This window comes from Pleurodeles waltl, unplaced genomic scaffold (assembly GCF_031143425.1).
Source record: "Pleurodeles waltl isolate 20211129_DDA unplaced genomic scaffold, aPleWal1.hap1.20221129 scaffold_69, whole genome shotgun sequence".
NCBI lineage: Eukaryota > Metazoa > Chordata > Amphibia > Caudata > Salamandridae > Pleurodeles > Pleurodeles waltl.
Genome location: NW_027150390.1, coordinates 2,850,664 through 2,878,011, shown reverse-complemented (window position 1 = coordinate 2,878,011; position 27,348 = coordinate 2,850,664). Strand labels below are relative to the sequence as shown.

General features: G+C 45.3%; 1 protein-coding gene across 2 annotated transcripts in view; it reads right to left on the bottom strand.

The window, feature by feature from the left end:
- LOC138279163 (cytochrome P450 2J2-like) overlaps positions 1–26,163 on the bottom strand; it is a 157,359-nt gene extending 131,196 nt beyond the window's left edge. The window contains exon 1 of one of the 2 annotated variants that reach the window (XM_069219384.1): positions 25,939–26,163. In XM_069219384.1, coding sequence (XP_069075485.1) covers positions 25,939–26,115 — 177 coding nt within the window. In that variant the 5' untranslated portion in view covers positions 26,116–26,163. Of the gene's footprint in view, positions 1–15,017; positions 15,556–25,938 lie in introns of those variants that run through there. The other variant, XM_069219383.1, reaches the window with a different exon arrangement.
- Positions 26,164–27,348: the final 1,185 nt, after the last annotated feature.

Sequence of the window (27,348 nt, the reverse complement as noted above, 5' to 3'; positions counted from 1 at the left end):
CTCCTTTTATTACACATATTACACATAGGTCACCCCTAAGGTAGCCCTAGGTAGCCATATGGGCAGGATGATGTGTAGGTAAAAGGTTGGACATGTACCTCTATTTTTTGCATGTCCAAGTAGTAACAAACAGCCTATTTCGTTTTTCACTAGTGTGAGGTCTGCTCCTTTCATAGGTTAGCATCGGGAATTCCCTTATGCACTTTTAGGTGGTATTTCCTGATCAGAAAGGAGTAGGTATGTTTAGAACGATGATGAGATATCCTACTTACTGGTGTAGTCAGATTTTACATCCCTATGTTAGTAAGTGGGCATTTCTCAGTCATCATAACTCTGTGGACTTTGCAGCCTGTCTCCAATCCACACCTGGCCTGGGTGACAGCTATTCTTTGGGCACACTCTCTAGACAGCCACAACACAGGAAGGGCTGGGTGTGACGGGATGCAACCGCATTCATCTGCATACAGATAGTCTTCCTGGGCTGGGAGGGTGAGAGGTGGTTCACACTTACATGTCAAAAGGTTGTGTCCTGCCCTCACAGAAAGGGCTGATTTACCCCCTACGGACGTCTGGAGCCAGGGCTGGGTTAAAAAGGTCAGTGTGCACTTGAAAGGGTTTCTTTGAAGTCACCCACTAGATCAAAGATACTTTTGAGTATAAGTACAGGGGCTCTGACCCCATATTATAAGCCAATGCATGGTACTTGTAAGCAGATACTGCTGACTCTACATGCTGCACGCTACCAGAGGGCTGCTCTGCTGCCAGGAGAAACCACCATCACTACTGACTGTTTTGTTGTGCTTGCCTGCTGCCTACTTGCTGGGCTGAAGGAGGAACTGCCACATTTCCATTTATGTTGGATGAGCTGGCGTGCTGCCTGCTACCTGCTTGTGCCCCCAGTGTTCTCCAAGGGCTTGTTGACTTGCCCCCATGTTCAGTGGATCTCAGGGATATCAAAGATCCACTTTTCCTGTGTCCCCGACCAGTGCATGGATGGTCCACTGTCTTTGACAGTAAGAGATCAGGCGTTCCTTGTTGTGGCGGAGTGAGTGCTTCCTGGGGACTCAGCAGTTGTCCTTGGCCGAACTCGCGCTTCTCACGCACCGAGCCCTGATCTGAATTCATGTTGGACTTGTTGTCCCAACAAGGAGGGCTTCTCCAACTGTGACTGATGAACACACATTCCTGCTGGATGCAATGAGGATTTCCAAAGAATCCACACTGACAACGGCCGCTCCAAGGATGAGCCACTTTACATGAAAGGTCCCTCCCTCTATTCCTCTGGTGAGTAGCGGTTCATGCATTCACTTCCCGGATTGACCCGAGGGGCCAGTCACCACACCGTCTTCTAGCAAGAGAGACTTGCTGTGGGGCTCTCGCTGCAACGCAAAAAGGTAGAGAGCAACTAAAGCTGCACCGCACGTTTGCAGGCAACTGCAGTCTGCATATTCTACCATCGGAGGACCTAGTTAGGTCTCCCCACTGAACCCGGGAGAGTGTGGGTGATACTCCCACCCCCAACTGGCCGTACCTGGTGGCACTTGTACTTGCTGGCTGCTGGCACTACAGAGTGAGTCCTTGATGGAGGGACCGATCAGGATCTTGCCACCATTGAGAAAAGTACTGTGAAACACCTAAGTGAAGCGCAGGCCCATCTGTGCTCTACCATTTAAGTTCTAGATTCCACAGTTTCAGCCAGGCTCTCAATAAATACTGTAACCCCACTAACAGGAGTGCAGTGGTTCCTGTGCCTATATAGGCTTATTGTTACTGCTGTGCTTATGGGGATATTTGGAGATTTATGTACAACTGGTGATATTTGGTTATTTAGGTGTTTTGCACTTATTTTATGATGTATGTCGTTTAGATACTTGCATTGTCAGTAAAATGAGTAATTTCTCAGGTTTTTGCATAATACACACAGTAGTTATGTTGATTTGGTCTTGTCTTATGTATAACATACTATATATAGTTTTATATAATCCTGTACGGAGTCTCTTTTGTGGTGTGCTCACTGTGCTTCTGTGTGTGTGTTGTGCAAATGCTTTACACAGTGCCTCTGATGGTAAGCCTGCCTGCTCTGTGCCTAACTACCAGAGGGTGAGCACAGGTTATTTTTGGTGTGTAACTTACTCACCCTACTAGCGTGGTCAGTTCTGCCTGGCTTAGGTGCATACCCTAGCCATCCAGAAACCACACATGTAAAATGAACTATACCCTCAATATCTATCAATATAAGTTTTGTATGTTTCTGTGGCATGCAGCCCTCAAGATGCTCCAGTAGAGTAAAAGGAAAAGGGCACATTTGCTGTTTCTTCTTCACAATGGAATGAAGAGTAAAAGAAGGCTCTTGAAATTGAATATAGGCCTATTGACTTAAATCTTGAGTGGCACATAATTAATGAGTGTGCTCCAAGCATTTGTTTTGAAAGAATAATTATACCTCTGTTCTGGATAAACAAGATACTTTGCCTATTGAATTGGACCTGACTTGTCACCTGTTCTGTCAAGCTAATAAGGCAGTCTGCAAGCTAATGTTATTGGGAGGTCCTGCTCAGCCCTTTAAATATGGTTGCACAATCCCTGCCACTGCTATATTTAGCATTTTTTATTTAGTTTAGATGATCTGCATCCCTGTATAAGGGATCACTCTACCTGTTGTTTAGCACAGGTCTGAAGAATTGTTCAGGGGACTCAGCCAATAAATGCAGGTTTAAGGGGAGGTGTGAGTGCTTGTAGTTAGGACAGGCGAAGGTGGACTTTTCTTTTATAAGATTCTACAGGTGATTATCTGAAAGATTTCCTCTGCCATCTAGCAAATCCCACACTTTGGCAAGACGTGAAAGTGAAGCATATACAAGACGCCAATAGACTGTGACAGACTTTACAAAAATCCATTGAGCATATTGCTCCAGAATTCAAGTCTGAGAAGGGGAAGAAGAGAGAACAAGCTTTCATACCGCCCAAAAGTAATTTTGTATTTTCATATTAACCAGACTGTTACTCTTCCTACCTTTTGCCAAATCCTTCTACTCTTGTAAAAAAGGCACCACACTCTGTAGATATCAGACGGGTGTTTGTTTTTATCTAGATAAAACAAAAGTTATAAGGAAAACAAATACTCTTTTCATTATTTATGGTCAGATTAGACATCAGACTGCTCTTGCACTGATGGCCTTTGGACATGGCTTCCAGCAATAGCAGGCCTTTGCACAATTCCTTCAATGGTTTATCTAACGATTGAGTGATTCTTTGTGCCCAGCAATTCCGGCATTTCTTCAGTACCCTAATCCAGCCATTCTGCTTACTGGGTCATCATCAGTGCAACGTTGGTCCTGATGATGACCTTGTAACAATTGCCTGGGGTCGAAACATCAACTGTATTACCAGTACACTGATACCACTGCACTGATATTGAGAGAAATAATGTACTCATTGTACTGTAACGTTGAGTTGTTATAGTTGTATGAAGTATCAGCAATAGGTTGTACACATAGTAAATAGTACCTGCACACTTTATTCACTTATTCACTGTGCCGCATCTGTTGGATATCCTATTGTATGAGTAATGTTTTGTAACACTGATGCTATAATTATACAATGAATTGTGTCTGCAGACTTTATTAGCATTTTCTTTGTGCATATGTGCCTACGCAAGGGAGGTTAGACTTATTACTCCAGTATTAGAACTTTCATAGATTGACATGCTTGAATCATTCCCCGTAGTCGAAATGGGAGTCCCCGGTACCCTTGAAAAGCAATGTCACAATAGACATAGAACATATAGGCCCAGGCCTTTTAGTTTAGTGAAACTGCCTTCCCTCAGATTTTCTACTGCATGTCGTGCTAGGCAGTCTCCACTGAGCTATGCTTAGTTTTTTCCAGTCGGAACTACTTAAAAAATATTTTCATAGTTTTCTACTTCTACATTGGAAGATATATTCTACAGCTTTGTGTTTCTGTTTTTTTGGTGCGTCAAACTGACTTCTATTATGTCAGAAACACCAAACAAAGAGCTCTTCAAACCTTGAGGCACTTGTAAGATGAAGAGGCTACATACTGATGACCCTCATAAAGACTGTATATACTGTCTCTGTCCCAAGCACAAAACAAGAGACTGCAAGATATGTTGCACTTTTTATACGAAAACTTTAAAAGATCGTGAAGGGCGACTTCTTCTTTGGCTGCAGAAACTCAAATCCAGAGACAAGCTGGTCTCTGATGAGGAAAGCAAATCCTCATCTGTGTTATCTTCTAAAATGCCTGTGAAAGGCTCTAGAGAGGAGCCAGCACCTCATACCTCTCAGGAACCTCCAAATAAGGCATCTAAAAAGAATTCTGAGGGTGCTCATAAGCACCACAGTCCCTCCAAATTGCCTCACAAATGTGCCCTTCTTCCATCAAAAAAGGACAAGAGAAGATTTCCCCTAAAAATCGCTTCAGAAATCAACTTCAGAGTCCCGAACAACTCCACCTCCACATCAGGTGAAGTATGTCTTCAAAAAAATGTCTTCAGCACCACCGACGGATGGGTTGTCAACGACATCTCTGTCGATAAGGACATCGATGACGACGCTGTCCACAGTACCTCCTGTGACATTTACCATCACCATTATAAGGGTGTCGATGGCAGTGTCCTTCTCATTGATGGCGCCATCACCAACGACTGCAGCTCTTGTGCAGTCAGTAATAAACATTGTCCCATCGTTGACACTCTCGCCGATGGCAAATCCTCCATTGACGGCTCACTCGTCGACTGTTCACTCATTGACGCCACCACCATCGACAACGAGCCAACAAGCGACGACAGGTGATCTCCCGTCAATGGACTCTGCCCTGTCAAGAACGATTCCTGCACTTTCGAAGAGGCCCAGACCAACCATGCCCAGGCCAAGCCAATGTGGCTCCTGAACACAGAATTGGGGCAATTGATGAAACCTCAGTTTGAGCCAATCCATACAGCAGATACGAAGTATCTATCCTGGAAAGTGGCTCTTTTTATCGCACCCATGTCTGCACTTAGAGTAAGCGAGATTCAGGCTTTTACCATCCAAGAACCATTTATACAGTTCAGGGAGGACAGAGTTATTTTATGTATTAACCTGAAATTCATTCTTAAAGTCCCATTGGACTTTCACCTCAGAGAGCCTGTAATTCTCGAATCATTATTTCCAAACCCTCAAATGTCAGCCGAGAGAGCTTGTCACTCACTGGATCTGAAGAGGTGCATAAAGGTCTACTTGGACAGAACTAAGAGATTTTTAAAAACCAACCAGCTCTTTGTGGCCTGCAGCGCACCAAGGAAATATTTACCTCTAATGAAACAAAGTATCTCTAGATGCATATCCAGCACTATTATTTTTTGTCATCAAACGGCGGTTCAGTCTTTGAACTCTAGAGTATGTCCTCATTCCACAAGAGCCATATCCACTTCCATGGCAGTGTTTGTGAGGGTGTCGTTCCCAGATATCTGCCGTGCAGCAACCTGGAAGAGTGCCCACACCTTCACACAACACTACTGTTTGTATTTGGAAGTCCTCAGAGATGCAGCCGTAGGTCAAGCAGGCCTAAGACATTTTTTTCAATAAAGGTGAGCCATTTCTGTCTTCCCACCATCCGCTTAACCTGTATTACACAAGGTTGCTTCACTGCTTCCCTGTGTTATAGTTTTCAAACTCATGGTATGTTGTATCTCTGTAAAATGTGTTTTTTACTGCTTTCTATTCTGATTCAAGCATGTGAATTTATGCAAGTTCCAATACTGATGTAATCATTGCTCAGATTCCTAGGATCACAAGGTGGCCCCATGCTTTTTGCACATAGGGGATTAAAAGGAGCAGAGAGTAAAGATTCTATGGTTTAGGAAGATGCTTTGGCTGTGTTTTGGGCCAACGAGAAGTTTAGCCAGATTTATGAGGCATCATGTTTTTGGTACATTCCGAAAGATCTTGACAGAATGTCAGTCCACATCTGCAAGTGGATAGTGATGTTACAAGATTATCAATGTAATGTTTTTAAACATATCAGTTTGCATTTCCCATGATGAGTGGTTGATTGAGTTGGATAAAGAACCTGTATTAAAATAAATGTGTCACTTAGTTTCTACAGGTAAAAGAGAGCGGTAGTATGGATGTCAATAGTACCCAGTATGGAAAGATTTCTTGTGAATTTTCTGTGGTAGGTGATTTGCTCTTCAGGGTGTCAAGACTTGTGGGCCTAGAAGAAGTGAGGGTGTAATTGTTAGGTCTAGCTCACGAAGGACAAAAAAGGTGTGTGTAAGACAATAGAAAGGCAGAGGTAATCACTTCTGTGGCCTACCATGGGTCTTCAGACAGAGAGATTGGTGCATGATTGTCTGGATTGTAAATTGAGTGATACATCCAATAAATTGAGATTAACCCCCATGGTCTGTGATGAAATTCCTGCAGGACCGGGGATGAGGTGGCTTTCGATATTTTGGGACGTAACATCAAAGTTGTAGACTTCAAAGTTGGGTTGTGAGTATTTGTTTGTTCTTATGAACATGTAATCCCGGTGGCCTGAAATGGTGATTGTTCTAGATATTTCTACTGCTTCAGTAATTCATTTTCTATGAGCGATCTTTGCAAAGGCAAGCAATCCTAAATGTTTGTTAATTTACAGTGGCGTGCCTTTAACATCCACGGCCATGATGGAATAACTTGAGGTAGGAGGAGTCACACACAAAAGGTTTTCTTTGTATTACTCACAAACAAATTGCATGATTGAGAGGTTCAATAGAAAAAAGTTATTTAACTCTCAAATGACATAAGAAGAAACTGGAGAAAAAGCGATTGCAGTGCATGTAGAGCCTTATAATTCCACTCCATATTCTACTACAGGAATAACACCTTTCGAATTATTTGACAAGAGTAAGCCAGGTCATTTCTTTTTGCCTCCTTAGGTTCTTTCACAAAAAAAGTGTTTCATGGTTACCTATTAAATGAAACGTTCAAAGAGAGAGAATTAAGGCAACAATTGAGGATAAAATGGTACTACAGTATAAGATTAAGGCTGTCAAAGATGTGAAAGTCAAGGAAGGGTGATGTTCGGTTGTTCCTGTTCGGTTGCCTCAGAAAGTTCAAGGTGCAGGCAGATAATGTGCCCCCTTGAATGTCAAGCAGCTAGTTAAATTAGAAGATGGACGGGTGTGGGATTTCAGCAGGATTGTAGTAGATAAAGCGATGTAGAATTCTGTATTCATGTATTGATTTTTATTCTGACATGTACAGATTATTTACTCTTGTTAATTTTATAGATATTTCCGACGTATTTGCTGGTTTTATGTTACTTACAACTATTGCTAAATTTGTGTTGTGAATTTGTCACTCGAGCATTCCTGTTGTGCACTGTCTCCTGGTGTGCATCTACACCATTGTGTGTTTTTTGTGTTTGACAAAGAAGGGGTGTGGTATTGTTTAGGTTGGCTGGTTGTGTAGCTCAGAACTGTGTAGGTTCCAGTCCCCCCTGTGTGCTCCCTTTAGAATGTGTTCTTCTGTGCCCGGAGAGCTCAGTTACTTCAGAGCTCCTGGTGCTCATTGGATGGGTGCTGGTGCAAGGGTCCTTTTCATCAGACAATACACACTGAACCACTCGCAGCCACAATGACTGGCTGCATGCATTTATTTAAGAAGGTAGATGCTTGCCACAGGAATGTTGTCAGTCTGGTTGGACTCATCTTCTCAGCATCAATGTTTGAGTAGTTTTGTTCACACCTTTCTTCTCACTCAGAATGTGTCTCTGCATTTTGCCTGCAGCACCATCACTCTCTATAACAAGCACACTCTTTCTCTTTTCTGGCACACAAAGCAGGACCTCTTTGATACCAGGATGCGAATGTGCTGGAAACCACACACTGGAGGGCACAGAGGCGCTTGTGTATGTGTTGTCTGTATGCACGGCTGACTGTGTGGTTATTTGTCACAGAGCACGTTAGTCTGCATATGCATAAGTACGTCTGCAATGTTGTTGCTTTATGTGTATATGTTCATTTGTGCCACTGGGTAACGGCAAACATTACACAAAAGCCAAATGTATTGGCATTGCCAGTGTTTGTTAAGATGTTTTCACACGTTAGGTGCTTGTGATGCCCCTGAATTCATGCAATGAAGTTCACGTCACACACATTGTTGGCATCCGGAGACTGCCGCCTGTGCGCACGAGCGCCTGGACTACTCGCCGAAAAGCGCCTCGACGCCTCGTCAGCGGTCGTAAGCGCTATATAAATACAATTACAATGCTGCATGTTGTGGCATGCCTGGTATCACTGCGTGTGCAGCGTTGAGCGACTGTGCAGCGTGGCACACTGCAACTCCGATCTGGGGTTTAAGTAGGGCAGTTGCGAGTCAGTTTAGCCCAGAAACACCTCTGAATTGCCGGTAGTATTAGGGAAGAGTCCGACACATGTCAAGTGCACCTCTGACATGCAGAGACTGAGAAAGAGCGAGTCACTCATTCATCGCATCACCGACAGGCTGCTGGAGCTCATGCAGGGTAGGTCATTCGTCCGGGGTTACCTGGGACAGTTCATTCCAACTGGGTAAAGGTGTGACTGGGCCAGAAGTGCTTCTGAGAAGTCTGTCATACACGGCGCGTCTGGCGAGCCCAGAGCGCATCATCGATCACATGCTAAGAGCATCGACGACAGCACTGGAGGGTTGGGAAAGAGTCAGTGCTATATGAGAGGCCCCTTGTACCTCTGAAAGGTCAGGTGGTGGGGGTTTCAGTAAATTGCACGATGTCCCGAATGGCTTGTCCTTTGGTGACTTGTCATAACCTGCGTTGACAAAGCCAGTGGTTTTGCTGTTTGTATAGTGCCTGCACATGGGATGCAGGCACACATGCAGACAAAGCTAAATACATATAGTGGTCCAACAGATATCACACAGCCACCAGTGTATACAGATAATACATCTACAGCGACCTATTTGCACATATCTGTCAAAATGAAGCATGCACAGCTGATCCCCTGGTTATGATGGTTCTATATCTTCAATGACGTCAGCCGTGTAAGCTTCTCACACATACACACACGTAGTTATGAATTGACGGCCTGCATAAACCTAACTGCTAAATCTATTGGATTTGCCAATGTTTGTTATGGCATGGCCCATTAAGAGAAGGACAAGGTCTCAGTGTGTCATTTGACAATTTATCGACAGCCTCTTGGTCTTTCAGAGATGTGCAGTGCATCTGACAAACCAGTGACTCTTCACCAGCCCTGCCGGCAGCGGACCTGGATGTGAGTAACTTTGACACAGACCTCTATGACCTCCAAGAGGTTGACATAGGGTAGTGATGATGCACCGGCCAGACTGGCTTTCTAGAAGTGCACCTGGCAGGTCCCTTACTTTGCCCAAGCCAAATGGATCTTTCAAAAGCCCCCTGATGGGGGGCTAATTCAGCAATAGACCTACTGGTCTTTCAAAGCAAGTGAGCCCAGCAGTCTTTCGGCAGATTGTCCTCCTTGAGGGAATTCTGAAATTCCTTCCTTCTTGCCATCCTTTTTTTAGTTTTTGTCTTTCTTTCCTTTTCTCTGCCCTAACGTCTTTTCCCAGCTTTCTTTCTTCCTTCCTTATTTACATACTTCTTTCAGTCTTTTTTCATTCTTTCTTTTATCCATTCATCCTTCTGTATCTCCACCCTCGTTTCATTCTTTCATCCTGCTTTACTTCATCGTTTATTCCCTCCACCCAACCTTCCCTCTATCTCTCCAGAAGGAGAAAATGAGTAACTCCACCCAAAATAAATGTTTAGAATGCAGCCCAATTAATATACTTACTCCGGTTTTATTTGTTTTCAATTTCTTCCTAGATTTCCTAAGGCCACTTCAAGGTCCTACCTTTCCTCTGTCCTGAAAGGCGTCAACTTAATCTTCCCCCTGTCCTTCAGAGTTCCACTGGAAAACGTCCGAGAGTCATAGCAAGTTTCTTGATGACGAGAAGAAGGAAGACAGAGAATACACACTGAGTGTAAATCAGAGTGTGCCATCTTTTTGCCCCATGAAGTTCACTTGATGAAAAAAGGTGGCATAATGTGACTGGAAAAATACTTTTGAGTCAGAAAAATAGTGCTAAGTGCAAACAGACACCTAAAAATGTAAAATTAAGGGAAAATGTTTTACTTCCTAAAATAATCTTTGGCAAACTTGTCAAAAACTGTAGTGTTCAGTATTCCAGGATCCTCACTGAAGGAGCCAGAAAAAAGAACGGACCTACCACCGAACAGTCACCTTTGGGGCATGATGGGATACAGGAGGTCCTGGAGTTCTTAAAGGCACGGTGCCGGTATTCTCTTGCTATGCTTTTAATGCAGCCTATTGGCTAACAATGACTGGGCATTTCCTTGCAGTTTTCCCTTCAATAAAAGCTGTGTTTGCATTTCATGCTCTCTCTTTCTCTTTTCTGATTTACAGAAATGCTTGAGTCTGGTGAGATGTTCATTAAAGAAACACTCAATGTAAATTGGGCATTTTTGGCCTTTAACATAGGATGCATAGATGTATGTAAATACATCTATATATATATAGGTTTTGAAAATTGTTGGTACAATTTTTATGCTATACAGTTCACGCATGTAGGCAGGAATATTCTGTGCTTATGACTTTGATGATGATTCCCATGGTAGAGAACTAGGATTATAGGTAACTTTTTATTGTGGACATTTACACATAGGTACAAACTTACATCTCTCCATTCCCTAAAATAAGTGGATGGAGCCTCCTCAAATAGAATTTATGAGCCTAAAGTTACTACTAGTAACCTTTTACTATGCCTGGGCTGAATTCACGGAGTTCTGCGGAGTGCCCAAAAAAACTCTGTCACGCTACAAGGGATTCTGCAAGCAGAGGAGTGAGTTAGGTTGCACCATTTTCACTGATTTTTAGCACCAGGTGTTTGTCCCGCACTGAAAAATCAGCGTGAACAGCTCCCTGCACAGCGCAAGAGGGTGCCGTTTCTTTTCTGCCGGTCAAGTTGATTTTCTACTAGCTAGCAGCTACCTCAACGTGCATGCTAGGTTTCTGAACATGAGCGCTTGCAACCATCTGCGACTGCCGTTGTGGAGAAATCTCGCCAGGAGGTGGTCTTGAATAATAAATATTTTTCCTTGCTCGTGCTCGCCAACTCATCGATGATGAGCACGAGCGAGGAAAAAACCCCGCTCCGCTCCACTACACAGAGTTTTTCAGAACTCTGCGCTGTAAGCAGAGCGCGGAGTGGGAAAAACTGCAAACTCTGCGAGCAAAGGCTACATCTCCTTAGATATGCAGCAAGCATTTAATACTCTCAGCTGGCAATATCTATTGGCATCTCTGGAGGCTTATGGCATACCTCCAGAATTTACACAGTGGACGAGGCTCTTGTACATGTCCCGACTGCCATGGCCAAGACAGGAGTGCATATATCCGCCTCTGACCCCATATACCGTGGAACTAGACAGGGTTGCCCCTGGCACAACACCTTCGCAGCAGCGCGAAAGATTGGGGAATTGTGCTCAGTCCCACTACCCATGCTTGCACCTTGCATGCGGATGATATGATACTTTACTATAGAGATTTACGCCAGGGCATGGATCGGACGGAGCAGATTTTTTCCCAATTTGCACTCCTTTCAGGGCTCCAAATGAATCCTGATATGCATATTCCTTCCGGGGCACCTGTTCGGAGCCTGTTATCCAATTTGGGCCCAGGACCATTGCAATGGCACCTGTCTCCTTCCAGTATCTTGGTATTCGCTTTTACTGGAACCCTACGGATTTGCTAGATGGTAATCTAAACCTTGTGATTACATTGCTCTGATCCCAAATCGTCTTTTGGATCACGCTACCGCTTTCAGTGGCGGGGAGGGTGGCCCTGGTGAAGATGGTAATCTTACCACAGATCTTATATTATTTTATGAACCTGATGCTCATAGTACCACCCTGAGTATTTTGGACATTGAATTCCTTATTGATAGACCTAGTATAGGGTAAAGGTCATCACCGAGTTGGTCTGACGAAACTACAGTTACCCCCAGACCTGAGAGGATTGGGCGCTCCAGATTTCAAGGGCTACTGTATTGCGGGCCAACTGCAATGGCTGTCCTATTGGCTAGCTAGCTATAATCTGTAGGAGATAAATTGTACAGATGCGCTGTGGAAGAGGGGTTTCACTCTCTGGTTGTTATGTCCTGGGTCACCTAAATTCCCCCTCGGGGCTACTTTTCAATTACGTACGGCATTGGCTTATTGGAAACTAACAACATGCTGCACAGCTTCAGCAACCACCTATGCGTCTAACATACCTTTGTGTGGGCTCCTTACCCGCTCGGGAACTATCACGGGGACTATGCTCAGAGTTTGGGAACAGTGGTGTCCAATCACCTTAGGGGACTTGTTCGAAGATGGCATGTTACTCTCGGATGTAAACTGTGCAAATACATGGTTTATCAGAGACTCTTTTTAACTCATGCTAAAATACTATCATATGTGCGCACTTACTGGGCACCGCAGGGTACTGAAGCGGTAATGCATGAAACACTCCAGGCTCTTCATACAATGGGACACGGTAGGCATCTTGTTAGATGGCTATATCGCAGGATCCGGGCACAACTCCACAAATCCCTGGACACGTTGAAGGCCACGTGGGCAGCTGATGTAGGTAGAGACATTACTGTCAAAAAACTGACTTTTCCATCACAATATGCTAAAAAAGTGACTCGTAATACTAGCTTGAAGTTGATTCAGTTTTACCTTTTTTCACCAGGTGAACCTCACTCCGCCTGGGCTCAATAGGATCTAGCACACTACAACGGCGCACTGCCCTCGGTGTCGCACCACTGATGCCAATCTCCTCCATATGATGTGGGCATGCGCATCCCACGCACAGTACTGGACTGCACTAAGTACCGCGCTGACAGAGATTTGCGAAGGAACCAGTGGAACTATCACCCGCTTACTTCCTCCTGGGACGACACTGTAGAAACGTACCTCCAATAGTACTTACATGCTTCATGGACTTGGCTATGCTTTTGGCAATACGTCAGCTGACGAGGTGCAGGATTTCCGCCCACCCCCCCTTCTCTCCTCTCGTGGAGAGAGGAAGTATTACGCTGGAGTCAGGGTGAAGGTGCTGCCCTAGAAGAGAAGAATATAGAGGACTGGGGAAAGAAACAATATCTCTAGAGTGGGACTCACTAGTAGAAGCGTTTAGGGCACCGATTGAGCGGTAGGGCTGACTGTCGGCGGGCAAATAGCATCTCTTGTGAGAGGCTGGAAGCGAGCCTGAGTAGAAAGCCTGTGGCCTCCACATATTTTGAACTTCAGGGTTCATAGAGGCCCCTTCCTCATGTGTGACTGATGGGAATGGGTTGGTTCTGTAAGTGATTATATGCATCACCCTCCCATGCAAGGAGTGGTACCCCTGAGAAGCTCAATATTAATTGCGACCCTACGTTTTAACCCTTATATTTAATAGACGGAAGCGGGGCAGGGTGGGGAGAGGTTGGGATAGGGTGATTGTTGATCAACATCAATGTTAAATAATATAGAATCGTTGCAACACACCTGTAGATCTATTATGCGTACGGCATGTTCAATTATGATCTGTATGCGGTGATATTTCATTACTACATTGTATGTTGGAACAGTTGAAAGTGAAAACTAATTAAAAAAAAACTTTTTAAAAAAACGAAAAAGTCTGCGAGCGGAGTTCAGAGCCCACCCCTACCTTTTACCTGTTGGTGGAGATCTCCACCATTGAAGTGGAGACCTCCCTATGGGAAAGTATCGGGAACATTCTTAAAACAGTTTAATATTTTAAAAAATGATATATATGGTATTGTGTAATAGGAATGTAAATTAATGTATTCAAAGCGACATTTTGCTAAAATATTTACTTTCCAGGGCAAACATTTCTTCACTGGTAAATTGCAGTTAAAGTCTGCAAATAGAGATTTATGCTGCTTTGTGCTACTTTGAATCACAGGGCGTTCTATGGGTGATACTTGGACGTTCCAAAGCAACCGCCCATGGTTTTTGACTCAAAGCCAGATCTACAGACTTTGTTAGACCTGCCCTTGTGTAAACAAATAACACTTCTTGAGGCAGCCGCAATTTTGAGAACTGTTATGATGTCTCCAAATACTTTCCACATTGCATGTGCGCTGCACACATCCAATGTGGAAATGTAAAACTAAATTGTTTAACCTTAGAATTTTGTACAGGAAGTGTGCCCTTCCAGTACAGAAGCCGTGCTAGCCACGATGCCCACATCTTTGCGCTATGGTGTAAAGTCGTGTGCGTGGCAGTACACACCTCCCGCTCACCACCCACTTTCGAAGCGTTCTTCATCAAAATCTGGAAGCCTAAATTACATGAAACAAAAAAAAAACCTATACATCGATGAAGTGAAAAAGCATTTGGCATATCCAGTTGCACGTGGCATGAAGCACAGAACTGCATGGGTGAGATTCCACATTGTACATTTCAGCTGAAATAGGCAGAGAGCTCCTGCAGCCCCAGACCTCATTCAGCGGCTTCACAGTTTTGCATAGGCTCATGGTATATACCGAACGATGATGCACCGGCGCGAAGGGCGAAGGCTCTTTGGCATCATAGCTGGAGTGATTTTTTGCCATCTTACCCAAACTGTGATCTCCCCACTGATGCGCAGTTAATTGCAAGCAGGAGTTTGTGTCCGGATTAGAGTTCTAATAGTCGCAGGCATTGCTCAGCAATAAGGTTCTTAGCTACACAAATGTTCCTGGTTGTGTTTAGGCAAACAACGCACCTTCAGAGTTTGTACTCATTGGAACTTGGGAAAAAGAAAGTATTAGCCCCTTAGTCACCATTTCAGGGGCGCAAACCGAATGGTGGGCTATGCTGCCCCCAGTACCGCACCCTGTGGGGTCAGTATTTTCTAGGTGTGGTATCACCCCAAATGATAGCGGCAACTTAGAAGCCTCTATGTCTTGCTTTGCCCTTTCATCACCGCGTTTCCCGGCATCCCCTGCCCCGCATACCTGCATGAGGGTCTCATGGTGCAGAGAGAACCTCAGGGCCCACATGTTTCCAAAGACGGGGAGCGGCGCTGGTCCTGGTGGGAGCTTCCTCGCCGCCCACTGGAGCTTGAGATACTGTCCCAGGAGTAAGACCACAGCCAGGGCGACCAGAGCCCAAGTGACCTCCATCGCGCCCATCCTCAGGGGGCTTTGTCCTGGACGGTCTCTCGGTCAGGTGTGTCCTGCAGGAATGTATCACTCCTCCTCCTTCTCTTGATGCAAAACAGTCAAGCACTGTCTAAACAGGGACTTAAGAAGTCCTGGTTAATCAGAAATGCTAAAGGACCGTGCCAGATGGGTCGCTCTGTCCAGCATTAAACCTCTCTGCTTCCTAGTGGTGGGAGCAGGGCTACGAATTGTGGCACAGCTTGGATGAGTAATTCTTTGTGAGGTCAAGGCAGTAGTAAAAAGAAAAATGTAGATTATTGTCTTCCAGATGGCATGGAACAAAAAGGACAATTTGATCAATCCGGGAAGATTGTGAGCTTTGGGTCCTACATGCCGCTTGCCACTTAAGGATGAGATTACAGTAGATCCTGGGTGGGACTATATATTGTCGGATGCAGAGGTGTGACACGTTTAATATCAATGAGTCAGACAAACTTGGCAGCGGTGACAGGGATATGTCCGCCCTCTTGACAACCAGCGCCCTGGTATAAGTGGTTTGATCTGCAGCCATCTGATGTGGAGAAAAAATAAACATTTCTGTTTACCAGGGCCTATATCTTTAACAACCACGAGCAACTGGCTTCCCAGAATGTTCCTTTGTATGATGATGTCAGGTTGGGTTTTGGGCTCATTGTGACATCACTCACTGGACGGGCTTTAAATCAGAGAAGAAGGAGCAGCATTAGCTGTGTAATAACATTTCATTCAGAGATGATGTCTTATCACATAACATGTGCCTGTTGCATGTCATAGTCATTTGAAGGGGGGGGGGAGGGGTTATTTCGTGGGATGCAACAACACAAAGTACTGACCTTTGGTGTTAAATAGAAGAGAGATGGATAAATCCCTCCTGTCTCTGGGCTGCCAATATGCAGCCCTGCAAAAACAGCTTACCCATTTGGCTCAAATGTATGATACATGTAGGAGGCTGGCCTGGTTTGTAGTGGGTACCTAAGGTACACCTTATACCAGGTCAAGGTATCCCTTATTAGTGGAATGTAGTCAGTGTCTAGATGCCAGGCTATCTAGGGGTAGCTGTGGATGAGCAGCCAAGGCTTATCTAGGAGACATGCAAAGCTCATGCAATACTACTGTAGTCACACAGTACTCACACATATTGAATAAAATACTCAGTGTTACAAAAATAAAGGTACAGGCAAGTGTAGTGTGTAGAGGGGCGCTGGGAGTATTAGAAAACACTAAAGGTAAGAACTAGAACCCACCTCAAAGCCAATAAAGCAGGAGTAAATCACAGTAACTTTCCTAGAACACACAAGAACAGGAGAAAAAATATTTTTTAAGAACCAGAAGAGACTGCAAGACACCAATGATGGATTCCTGGACCTGAAGACGTGTGGAAGAAGGCGACCAAGTCCAAGAAGCACAGAAGGGTCTAGGGAGAACAGGAGCCCCTGCTAACCCAGATGAAGGTGCAAAAGGCGAACCATCGGTGAAGAACAACAGTCAGTATTGCACCCAAGAAGATGGTTGCGGGTTCATGGTTGGTGCAGATGCTGTCCCCCGCTGGATGGATGATTGCAGTCTGGTTTGTGTCACTGGATTCCGCCAACAAGCCTTGGCACGTGCAAAGGTCACGGTTAGTGGAAAATGGCGCTGCCAGGGACCAGGGGGAACCTGGTGGACTCTACCCAGGAGGGGGAGTCAGATGGAGCACTCAGAGAGCCCTCAGAAGACGAGACAACATGCACAGGAGTCCCACAGCATGGGGACAAAGAAGGTGCAAAAGGAAGCCCATGCAGCACTACAACAAAGGGTCCCACGCCGCCGGAGAACCACGCAGGAAGCTGTGCCTCAAAGGAAGGAGTGCTGGGGGTCAGAGCTGCATGGTGCATGGGGAACTTCGTGGAAGGATGCCAACAAGCATTGACAACTGCAAAAAATGTGATGCACAGGGGTACTATCTTGCATGGGGAGGCAAGCTCTTACCTCCACCAAAGTTGGACAGTTGGACGTCAGGACCACCTGGACCACTTCAGTCCACCACCTGTGAGGAGGGATCCATTCAGCTCTTTAGGGGAGGGGACCCACACCACTGGTCATAAATGCAGAGAGGTGCCTGCTGAAGCAGGAGACTGAGTCCTTCACTGTAAGGGAGATTCCTTCGTTCTTCTGGTTCAGGCTGAAGACAGGCTGTTCTCTGAGGATACACAACCAGGAAACAGTTGCAGTTGCTGGCAGGAGCTGAAGATACAATGTTGCAGAAGTCGTGTTTTCTTCTTTGTTGCGGTTTGTAGAGTTCCTGGAGGGTCCAGATGCAGTTTCTTCGGTAAGAAAGTGAAGTAAAGGATGCAGAGGATTCCAGCTGGAGTTTTGTAATACGAATCTGAAGAACCACCCAAGATAGAGATACTAAATAGCCCTGAAAGGGGGATTGGTCAGCTACACAGGTAAGCACCTATCAGGGGAGGGCTCTGACGTCACCTTCTGGCATTGGCCATTCAGATGCTCCCAGAGTTCCCTGCCAGCTTGGAATCCAAGATGGCAAAACCCAGGGATCCTCTGTAGGAGCTCTGAGCACCACCCCTGGGTTGGTGATGGACAGGGGAGTGGTCGCTCCCCTTTCCTTTGTCCAGTTTCAGAGTTCCCTGCCAACTTGGAATCCAAGATGTCAAAACCCAGGGATCCTCTGGAGGAGCTATGAGCACCACCCCTGGGGTGATGATGGACAGGGGAGTGGTCACTCCCCTTTCCTTTGTCCAGTTTCGCTCCAGAGCAGGGAATGGGGGTCCCTGAACCGATGTAGAATGGATTGTGCAAGGAGGGCACCATATGTGCTCTTCAAAGCATTTCCAGAGGCTTGGGGAGGCTACCCCTCCCAAGCCTGTAACACCTGTTTCCAAAGAGAGAGAGGGTGTAACACCCCTCTCCCAAAGGAAATCCTTTGTTCTGCTTCCTGGGCCTGAGCTGCTCAAGCAACAGGAGGACAGAAACCTGTCTGAGAGGTGGCAGCAGCTGAGGCTGCCTGGAAAACCTCAGAAAGATGGAATGGCAATACTGGGGGCCCTCTAAGGAGCCCCCAGAGTGCGTGGAATCATACAACCAATGCTTGCAAAAGCCTTGGGGTATGATTCCAACATGTTTGATACCAAACAAGCCTATGTTCGGAGTTACCATTATGTAGATGGACATAGGTAGTGACCTATGTCCAGTACATGCATAAAATGGCGTCCCTGCACTCACCAAGTCTGGGAAAGTGGTTCTGGAGGTCATGGGGGCACCTCTGCTAGTGCAGTGGTGCCCTCACACACAGGTACTCTGCACCCTGCCCTCGGGGCTGGAGGGCCGGCTATAGGGGTGACTTATAAGTGACCTTGTGCAGTGTAAATGGTGGTGAAAGGGTGCATGCACCTTTTCACCCAGGCTGCAATGGCAGTCCTGCAGAAGCCTTTGCATGGGCTCCCTATGGGTGACAAAAGATATGCTGCAGTCCATAGGGATCCCCTGGAAACCCAAAGCCCTGGGTACCTAAGTACCATATACTAGGGACTTATAAGGGGGCAGCAGTATGCCAATTTTGGGTAAAATACTGGGTTAGCAGTATGCAATAACCATAATTTAAGAGAGAGAGCATAACTACTGGGGTCCTGATTAGCAGGACCCCAGTAGACACAGCCAAACACACTGACAAACAGGCCAAAAGTGGAAGTAACCATGCTAGAAAGAGGCTACTTTCCTACAAAAAACAGCCTGTTGCTACATTGATCTATATGTCTTTTTTATTAAACATCAACTTTAAGAGCACATTGAAGTAATTCAGTACAGGATCTGCGATCTACAAAGCTTCACTTATATATGCATAGTGAATATAAAATAATCTTGCTTCAATTGTAATAGCAACACAGGGTATATGAATAGAGAACATGACAAGGTGATAGGTAATCCATCGCAATGTCATCAGGGTATGCCTGTATGTTTGAATGTTTCAAGTTTAAAACAATTACGTCCAACAAATGCCATGAATTAATGCCAAAATCAATGCCATTGATCTGAAACCTTCACTTGTAGGCTAAACCTTGTCCGCCGACATATTGGGAGCCAGTAGTACATGTATAGATTAGGAAGAAGTTGTGTACTTCCACAAAACATTGCTTGCCATCCACACACCTGGGATCATTTTGTGCATTTATCCAGCTTCCTGAGCGTGGATGTCCAGAGATACACACGTAACATTGTACTGCAATTAAGGTGCCTCAGATAACTAGATAATTTAAGGTGTTTTCTCCGGCAGTGGCCGCAGCACAGATGGGAAGAGGTTAGTAATTTACCTACATGGCATGGATGCTTAGGTCTCGCTTGAAAGGGCAACTGTCACCTGCCCTTTTAATCTACACCAACATTATTCTACAGTTCCTCGCCTCCATAGAAAAACATTTCATACTCTTTACTTGTAATGCCTCACATTACCACGCAACATTCCTTTGAAGCCAGGCCTACTGGCATTTCCAGTGTTTGTTCTTTGTGCATACACTCAAGTCATCATTACACAAAATCAATATGTGAAGAGGGGTTTGGATCTCCCTTGTCCAGGCACTGATTTGTTGGGGTCACCCACGGGAACTGTTGGTTGAAAACGTGCCGTACACACTTAGGCTCAGTGCTGGCAGCATTTCTTTCTCATCATCATCCATCTCCCTATTAGTGCATCAGTCTGCCTAAGGAGTGCCTTGCATTGCAGAGCAAGGACAGTGAAGTATCCATTGCATTGCAATGGAGGCACATCTGGCTATCATGGGATCTTTGAGACTTGGCATGGGCTGCGCTGGGCCACTTTGCAGTCCATTTGCATGGGGTAGAGAGAGCCAGGGTTCTTATGAGGAAATACAATCAGGGTAGAGCCCAGCAATTATTTCCAGTTCTGTAACTTCCACACCACTGCTACCTGCAGCTCAAATATCATTCTGAGTGCCCAGCACCCGCATCCATTTCCACTGAGCAACTCATAGAGTGTTCTGAGCACCCATAAGTCCTCCCCTGATGGTAGGTCAATTATTTGCAAAACAAATTGTCTGAAGGCCCACACAGCTGCTCCCGGCTTATTTACTATTCAGAACACCTGTTTGCCTCTGTGCCACTTCTTCCAAATCACCTGGAAGTTGCTGTTTTGGAAGGTGACCAATAACAGTCATTTTCCACCACAAACGTCATACTACCATGATGGCCATTTGAGGGTTAGCCAATGATTATCCAGGGTTTTTGGCAGTTCCTGATGGCTGCAACATTCATGAGTAGGTTGTCTGGGGGATGGAGTCTTTCTGGAGGTAGACTGGGCCTTCTCGCAGTCATGCGGCACTCACCATGGTGAAAAAGGCTGAGCCCCTCGAGCACATCCCACCACAAAGCTGACGCCCGGTACACTGGAGCTGAGGGCAAAGCAAGTTTACCTTGCAGGTTGAGGCCCGATGTAGGTGTGTCTCCTCCAAGCTGGCATGCACACCCAAAGTGTGCAGTCATTGACCAACCAAGCTGCTGCTGAAGACACACGCCCAGAAGTAAGGGTTGTGATTATGCATGAGATCACGCAAGATACCAAGGCCCATGTAAAGTCTAAATAAATATTACCAACAATATAACATTCATATGGCTTTTTAAGCAGTAACAGCAGTGAATTCCTCTTATCTGACGCAGACACTCACCAATCCAAGAATTCTACGAATACTGATTCAGTACTCATTGATGGTTTCCTTTAAATATAAAACTGTGCATGAGTGATGTTTTGGTACAAAACATGTTCAGTTTTCAATGTGAGCGCATCTACTACTTATAAATAATTTTGATTAGCAAGTACCATAACCAAGATGCATGAACAAAATGCAGAATTACAGCTTTCAAGACAGGACTTCTCAGATGTAGCTTGACACCACAACACATAATACACCCAATATATTATACAAAGAGTGAGCTCTCCGCTACCACCCCCACCCACCCATCAACCATAGATTTGTTTGTGGGAGCTCCTTCAAACAAACAGTGGGACATTGCGATGCCTTGCCTATCCACCAGGTGGAGGACAACTGCATCATACCTCCCAGAGCACGCACAGTACTACCCCAACAATATCTCATGTTGGTGGTGGTTGGGTATGGATGTGTGTTGGAAAATGGGTTATTGGTAAGGGCAGGTAGGTGCCTACACCTAGCAACAAGCCACTAACCTCCACCTAGGTACAGTTAGGTCTCAGTAAATTAATCCCAGCTCAACCCTTGGTAGCTTGGCAACGAGCGTCAAGGCTTAACTTAGGAGACAAAGTGTAAAGCATTCAAATATCACAAAACAGTAGTTAAATAAAACACAGGAAACAGTTTAAAAATCCAAAACCAATTTATAAAAATAGTTTATATTTTTATCTTTAAAATGACACAAAAACGATTAAAATCGGTTCAGGGGAACCGGAGATATGAATTTTTAAAGAATTATTACTTTTCTAGCGCTTAGAAACAAAAAGCGCCAATCGGGTCATCTGGTTGCACCTCGACCGGGGCAAAGTAAAACTTTCAGGCCGTCCGCGATGGAGCCCTGCTCGGCTACAGGTCGCGGGAGGCCTCGGTTAAAAAGTTACCTTCTGACTTAGTCTTTATTTTGAAGTTTTTCTTCACCGGGACGAACCTGCCAGTTGAATCCGACCTCCTGGAGCCCTTGTCCGGATACGCGATGTGGGTTTCCTCGTTGGAGACTTTTACCTTCGGACTTAGTCGTTTTTTCGAGATGAAAATCCTTCGACCGGGGTAAACCTGGATCTTGATCCGACGTCCATGGAGCCCTTCTCGGATACGATGGCTGGGAGGTCCCGGTCAACTTTTTACCTTCGGACTTAGTCTCTTTTTTGGATGTTTTTCTTTACCGGGACGAACCACGAAGTCAGGCCGGGTCGCGGTTGAGGCAAGCCGGCTAGAATTTCCGCGGCGGGTCGGTCCCTCTCTGGAGCTTTTTTCCAAAAATTCTCAAATCTTTTCCAAACTTCTGGGGCTTCACCCAGATGTTCTTTTAAGGTTCTTTTGGGGTCCACAGCTCACCCCAAGGGTCCAGAAGTTCTGTGATGGTCCTTGGGGGGTGCGGACTTCAACTCCCAGAATGCACCTGGCGCAAACTCCTTTTTGGCCACTGGACAGTGGTCAGCTGGTCGCTTTCTTCAGGAGTTGGTGCAGGGGACTCTGGTTAGCAATTTTTCACCTGTAGCAAACAGGGAGTCCCTCCTTGAACCAGTTGAAGCCAGGCAAAGTCCTTCTTGTGGTGAAGCCCAAGTGTGCAGCTGGTGCAGTCCTTCTGAGTGCAGGTTCCAGGTGCAGGCCAGGGGTCCAGCAGGGCAGTCCTTCTTCTCCTTAAGTTCTTTCTTCTTGAAATTTGGTGGGGATCTGAGGCGTGGGTGCAGGTCTGCCAGTTTTATCCTTGTTCCTGGGTGAAAAGCAGGGGGGCCCTGGTTCTCCAATCAGGGACAGGGTCGTCCCCCTGTGATGACCACTTCCTGGGAAGTGTGGCAAACATCCATCCCAGAAGGCAACAGTCTCTAAAAATCCAACATGGATGAATCTGATTTTTGGAGGTTACATCTGGCTGAGCCCACCCACTGGTGTGGCTAAAAATCATAAACACACCCCTCTCCTGCCCTCTCCTAATCTAATCAAGGGGGCACCTAATTGTCTGGGGTTGCAGGATGTGGGGGTGTTGCTGGGTGCTCCAAATGTCCTTCTCTGCCTTTGAAGACCAGTTTGGCAGCCCTCCCCCTTCCTGCCTCACCATCTGCTGAGGGGAGATTCTCTCCCCCAAGCACATTCCTTTGTGTGAAGCCAGGCCACTTCACACCTCATCAAGGCAGCCTGGCAGAAGCTGCTGCAGGCTGGCCAATCAGAGCACAGCAGCAAAAACAATGCAGAGCTGAAATTGGCAACTTTTTAGGTAAAGTCTAAACTTTTTACCTGGACAAGTTGTATTAAATCCAACAACTGGAAGTTGTGGGATTTATTATAACAATCAATTTGATACCAAATTCTTGGTATGTAACATTTAAGGAGACTTTAAAATTTAAAATAAAGTCTGCCCATTCTAGCCTATGAAGGCCATTTACTTCAATGAGGGAAAAACGAATTTGGCTGTTTTTACCTCACCTGGGCTTATAAATCTATTTTTATAAAGTCCCTTCCTATAGTTACATGGCACCCAGCCCTAGGGGCACATAGGGCACACCTTAGGGGTGACTTATATGTAAAAATAAGGTAGTTTAAGACTTTGGAAGTACCTTTAATTCCAAAGTCGAATTTGCATATAACTTTAATTTAAAAGCAGCCAGCAAAGCAGGCCTGCCTTTAAAATGACACTGGGCACCTCAGCAGTGCACCTAGGTGTGCACCACCTATGCTGTGGTCCCTAAACCTACATGCCCTACCATATACTAGGGACTTATAGGTAGGTTAACTTAGCCAATTATAATTAGCCTAATTTGCATATCCATTTTACTCAGAGCACAGGCCCTGGGACTGGTTTGCAGTACCCAGGGCACCATCAAAGTCAGGAAAACACCAGCAAAAAGAGGAAAATGGGGGCAAAAAGTTATGGGGCCTCTACAATCAGCCCTGTTTTCTCACAATGTGCATGCATGATATCTGGGTTGTGCAAAGTCAGCACCTCTGTTAGGACTGTGCATGTGTAATGCTATTTGTATTTAACCACCAGCTCTATCTGAGTCCATTTTGTGTTTCACCTGGCTTCATACACCATCACTGTAAGGTATTTTTTGGTGCACAGCTTGTGCAACATGTTTCCACTCTCTTTCTCACCATGGCAGGGACATAACACAGAGGAGTGAGGGAAAGATAAGGATGTACCAGAAGAATGTTTGTGGTACGGCAGGGAACAGTTCAGTCTTGGTAGCACACCTTGGGATGTGGCCAATCTAACATGCTTTTTCAACACGGGGTGGTACAGCCAGCTTTTGAACAGCAGCTCACAATATGGGAGGGGGAAGTTTATAGAACTCTCCTCTCTAGCTTGTTTAAGGTGTTTAAGAGAAAAGCCTGATGACTTAGGTTAGACAGAACTCATTACGGGTAAGGGACGCCTTTGTCTGGTTCCCATTTCCTCTTTTTTGGCAGTCGTTTGGGTTCTCGACTTGAAGTTGGCAAAGAGATGAGTCCCTACCTCGCCCCATGGTGATGCAGTTTTAATTCTTATTTTTAGCTTTACATTGTGAATGAATATATAATCACTGTATATGTAGATATATTATCCATGATTGAAGTAGAGTATTTTCATTGTTTGTTTCTTTGATCATTATTATTCTACTGCTGTGATTATTTTCAGAGGTGTATCTGTGTTGCTGGATTTGACCTGCACGCTTTCCCTATATGAACCTTGAAAAGTGCTTTAATAAATGTATTACTCAGACTAAGAGTGCTGAATTGTTGGCTTTCCTTTCATGTTGTCTTGTCTCAGTGTGAAGTAAAGCAAAACAGCATGTCAGTACTGTGAGGTGCCCAGGAGTCCTGCAATGGTCGACTGGGGACATTCCTAAACCCTCCTTACATGCCGAAAGCTGTACAGCAGCATTTGTGGCGCTTGACCCAGAGAAAACCTTTGGTGCATTTAGGCATCAGCTTGCGGACCAGTACCAGATATTTCAACTAGGATGACCATCTGCTGTAGAGGCAAATTCTGCACTGTGACTGTAAAAAAGCAGGACAAAATCACAAAACTCAGGACACAAATACAGGACAAACTATGAAATACGACAGACTCCTCACCATACTCTAATGAAAGCACAGGTACACAACTATTCATCATACACCCCAGCATACATTTACAAGTACCAATGCGACTCCACTGAGAACTAACCCTCAACAGCCAAACAAAAAAATTCTTTGCTCACCACAGACCAGCACTCGATGTGAGCTGGCAACTCGAGGTTAAAGAAATAAACTTTATTCTGATGAAATAGCAAGGCCAACTAAATAAATGAAGTATTTTATGGAGCTGGAAACACAAGGCACACCTCCTGTTCACCACCTTTATCGAAGTGCTCTTCAGCAAAATCTGAAAGCCTAAATTATATGAAACTTTAAAAACAAACTATACATCAGTGAAGTGAAAGAGCATTTTACATATCTATTTGCATGTTCCATGAAGCACTGAACTGCATGTGTTAGATTCCACATTGCAAATATCAGCTGAATCTAGGCAGAGGACTTCTGCAGCCCCACACGTCATTCACTGGCTTCACAGTTTTACATAGGCTCAAGGCACAATACCAAACGATAATCCATGCACAGGCGCGAATGACGCAAGGCTTTTTGCCATCATAGGTGAAGGGACTTTTAGTTTTTGCCATCTTACCCATGTTCTGATTTCTCCACCAATGCTTAGTTAAGTGCAAACAGGAGTTTGTGTCTGGACTAGGATTTGCACACTATTTCGGTTCTTTTCTGCACAAATGTTCCTGGTTGAGTTTGGGCAAACAATGCCCCTTCCCAGTTTGCACACCTTGGAACCTGGGAAAAATTAAGGATTAGCAGTTTCATCACCTTTCAAGGGGCGCAAACCGAAAGGTGCGGTTATGCCCCCGCTACAAACTGCACCCTGTGGGATCACTGTTTACTAAATGTGGTACCGTATTACCCCCAAATAAGAGTGGCAACTTAGAATAAGCCGCTATGTTTTGCTTTGCCGTATAGTTACTGCGTTTCCCAGCTTCCCCAGCCCCGCATACCTGCATGAGGGTCTCATGGTGTAGAGAGAACCTCAGGGCCCACAAGTTTCCAAGGATAGGGAGCGGCGTTGGTCCTGGTGGGAGCTTCCTTGCTGCCCATTGAAGCTTGAGATACTGGCCCAGGAGTAAGACCACAGCCAGGGCGACCAGAGCCCAAGTGACCTCCATCGCGCCCATCCTCTGGGGGCTTTGTCCTGGATCGTCTCCCAGTCAGGTGTGTCCTGTAGGAATGTATCACTCTTCATTCTTCTCCTAATGCAAAACAGTCACAATGCGCTCCTTGTAAACATGTGCTTGAGAAGGCTGGGCACGGTGCCAGGTTGCGCAGAGCTGCCAAGAGATGGTGCCAAAAGGGTGGCTTTTCCTAGCATTCACCCTCTCTGCTCCCTGGTATTTGGCGTAGAGGTACAGACTGTGCCACAGCTTGAAAGAGTATTATGTTGTGAGTGACTTTGTGAGGTCAGGGCATCACAAAGGAAAAGAAAAATGTAGGTTTAAGAAACTGGGTTGTTGGTTGAGTGGGTTGTTCACAGTCCCTGCCACGGTGAACCACTAGAGTCACTAAATTAACCTGTGCTTAACCCTGTGTAGCTTGGCACAAAAGCAGACGGGCTCCACATAGAGGCAAGGTGTAAAGTATTTACGCAGCACACAAACACCAATAAAGTGAAAGCACAACACAAGAAAAGTCCTAAACCAATTTAGAATAATAGAATTAATTTTAATAAATATAATGACACTAAAACAACCATCCAATCAGTAGAACTGCATTAATTAAATTTTGAAGTTTTTAGTGAAAATGCAGTCAAAAAGCACAAATGTCAGTTGCAGTTATTTGGTCACGCTGAACTGTGTCGAAGTCACATGCTCAAGCAGACTGCAATGGAGCCTGGGCCAGACACAGGACCAAGATTGGGCTGCTGAGATTTGTGCCTTTTGTTCCTGATGCCAGGTTTGCAAGGCTTTGCATTGTTTTGCATTGGTGCCAGTGATTCTTTAAGCTGCAAGGCATTGCAGGGCTTCACGCCGCTCATCGTCAGCTCCGATGAAGGCTTTGGGTAGGATTTATGTGGCTCTGTGGCTTTTGGCATTGATATGAGGTGGAATAGGTCCAGTTTTTACACTGGATCTGTGCACATCACATATATCTTTACATCTGTTTCCAGGACTGCCTGACCCTTACGGAATGCAAATACATTTTTGTGTTCTTGATGGGAATGGAAGCACCATGGTCCAAGTGGGAGTTCCTAACTGCTTTGTCTACTCTTGGGAATACTCAGCACTCTTAGCTCCATCTACAGACATGTCCAGAGGAGGGTTACTGTAAGTCAACAAACGCTGTTGGACTTTGGTTTGAATTGCACCTTACTACTAATTGATCTCTTATAAGCTGTAATGTATATTCCTCAA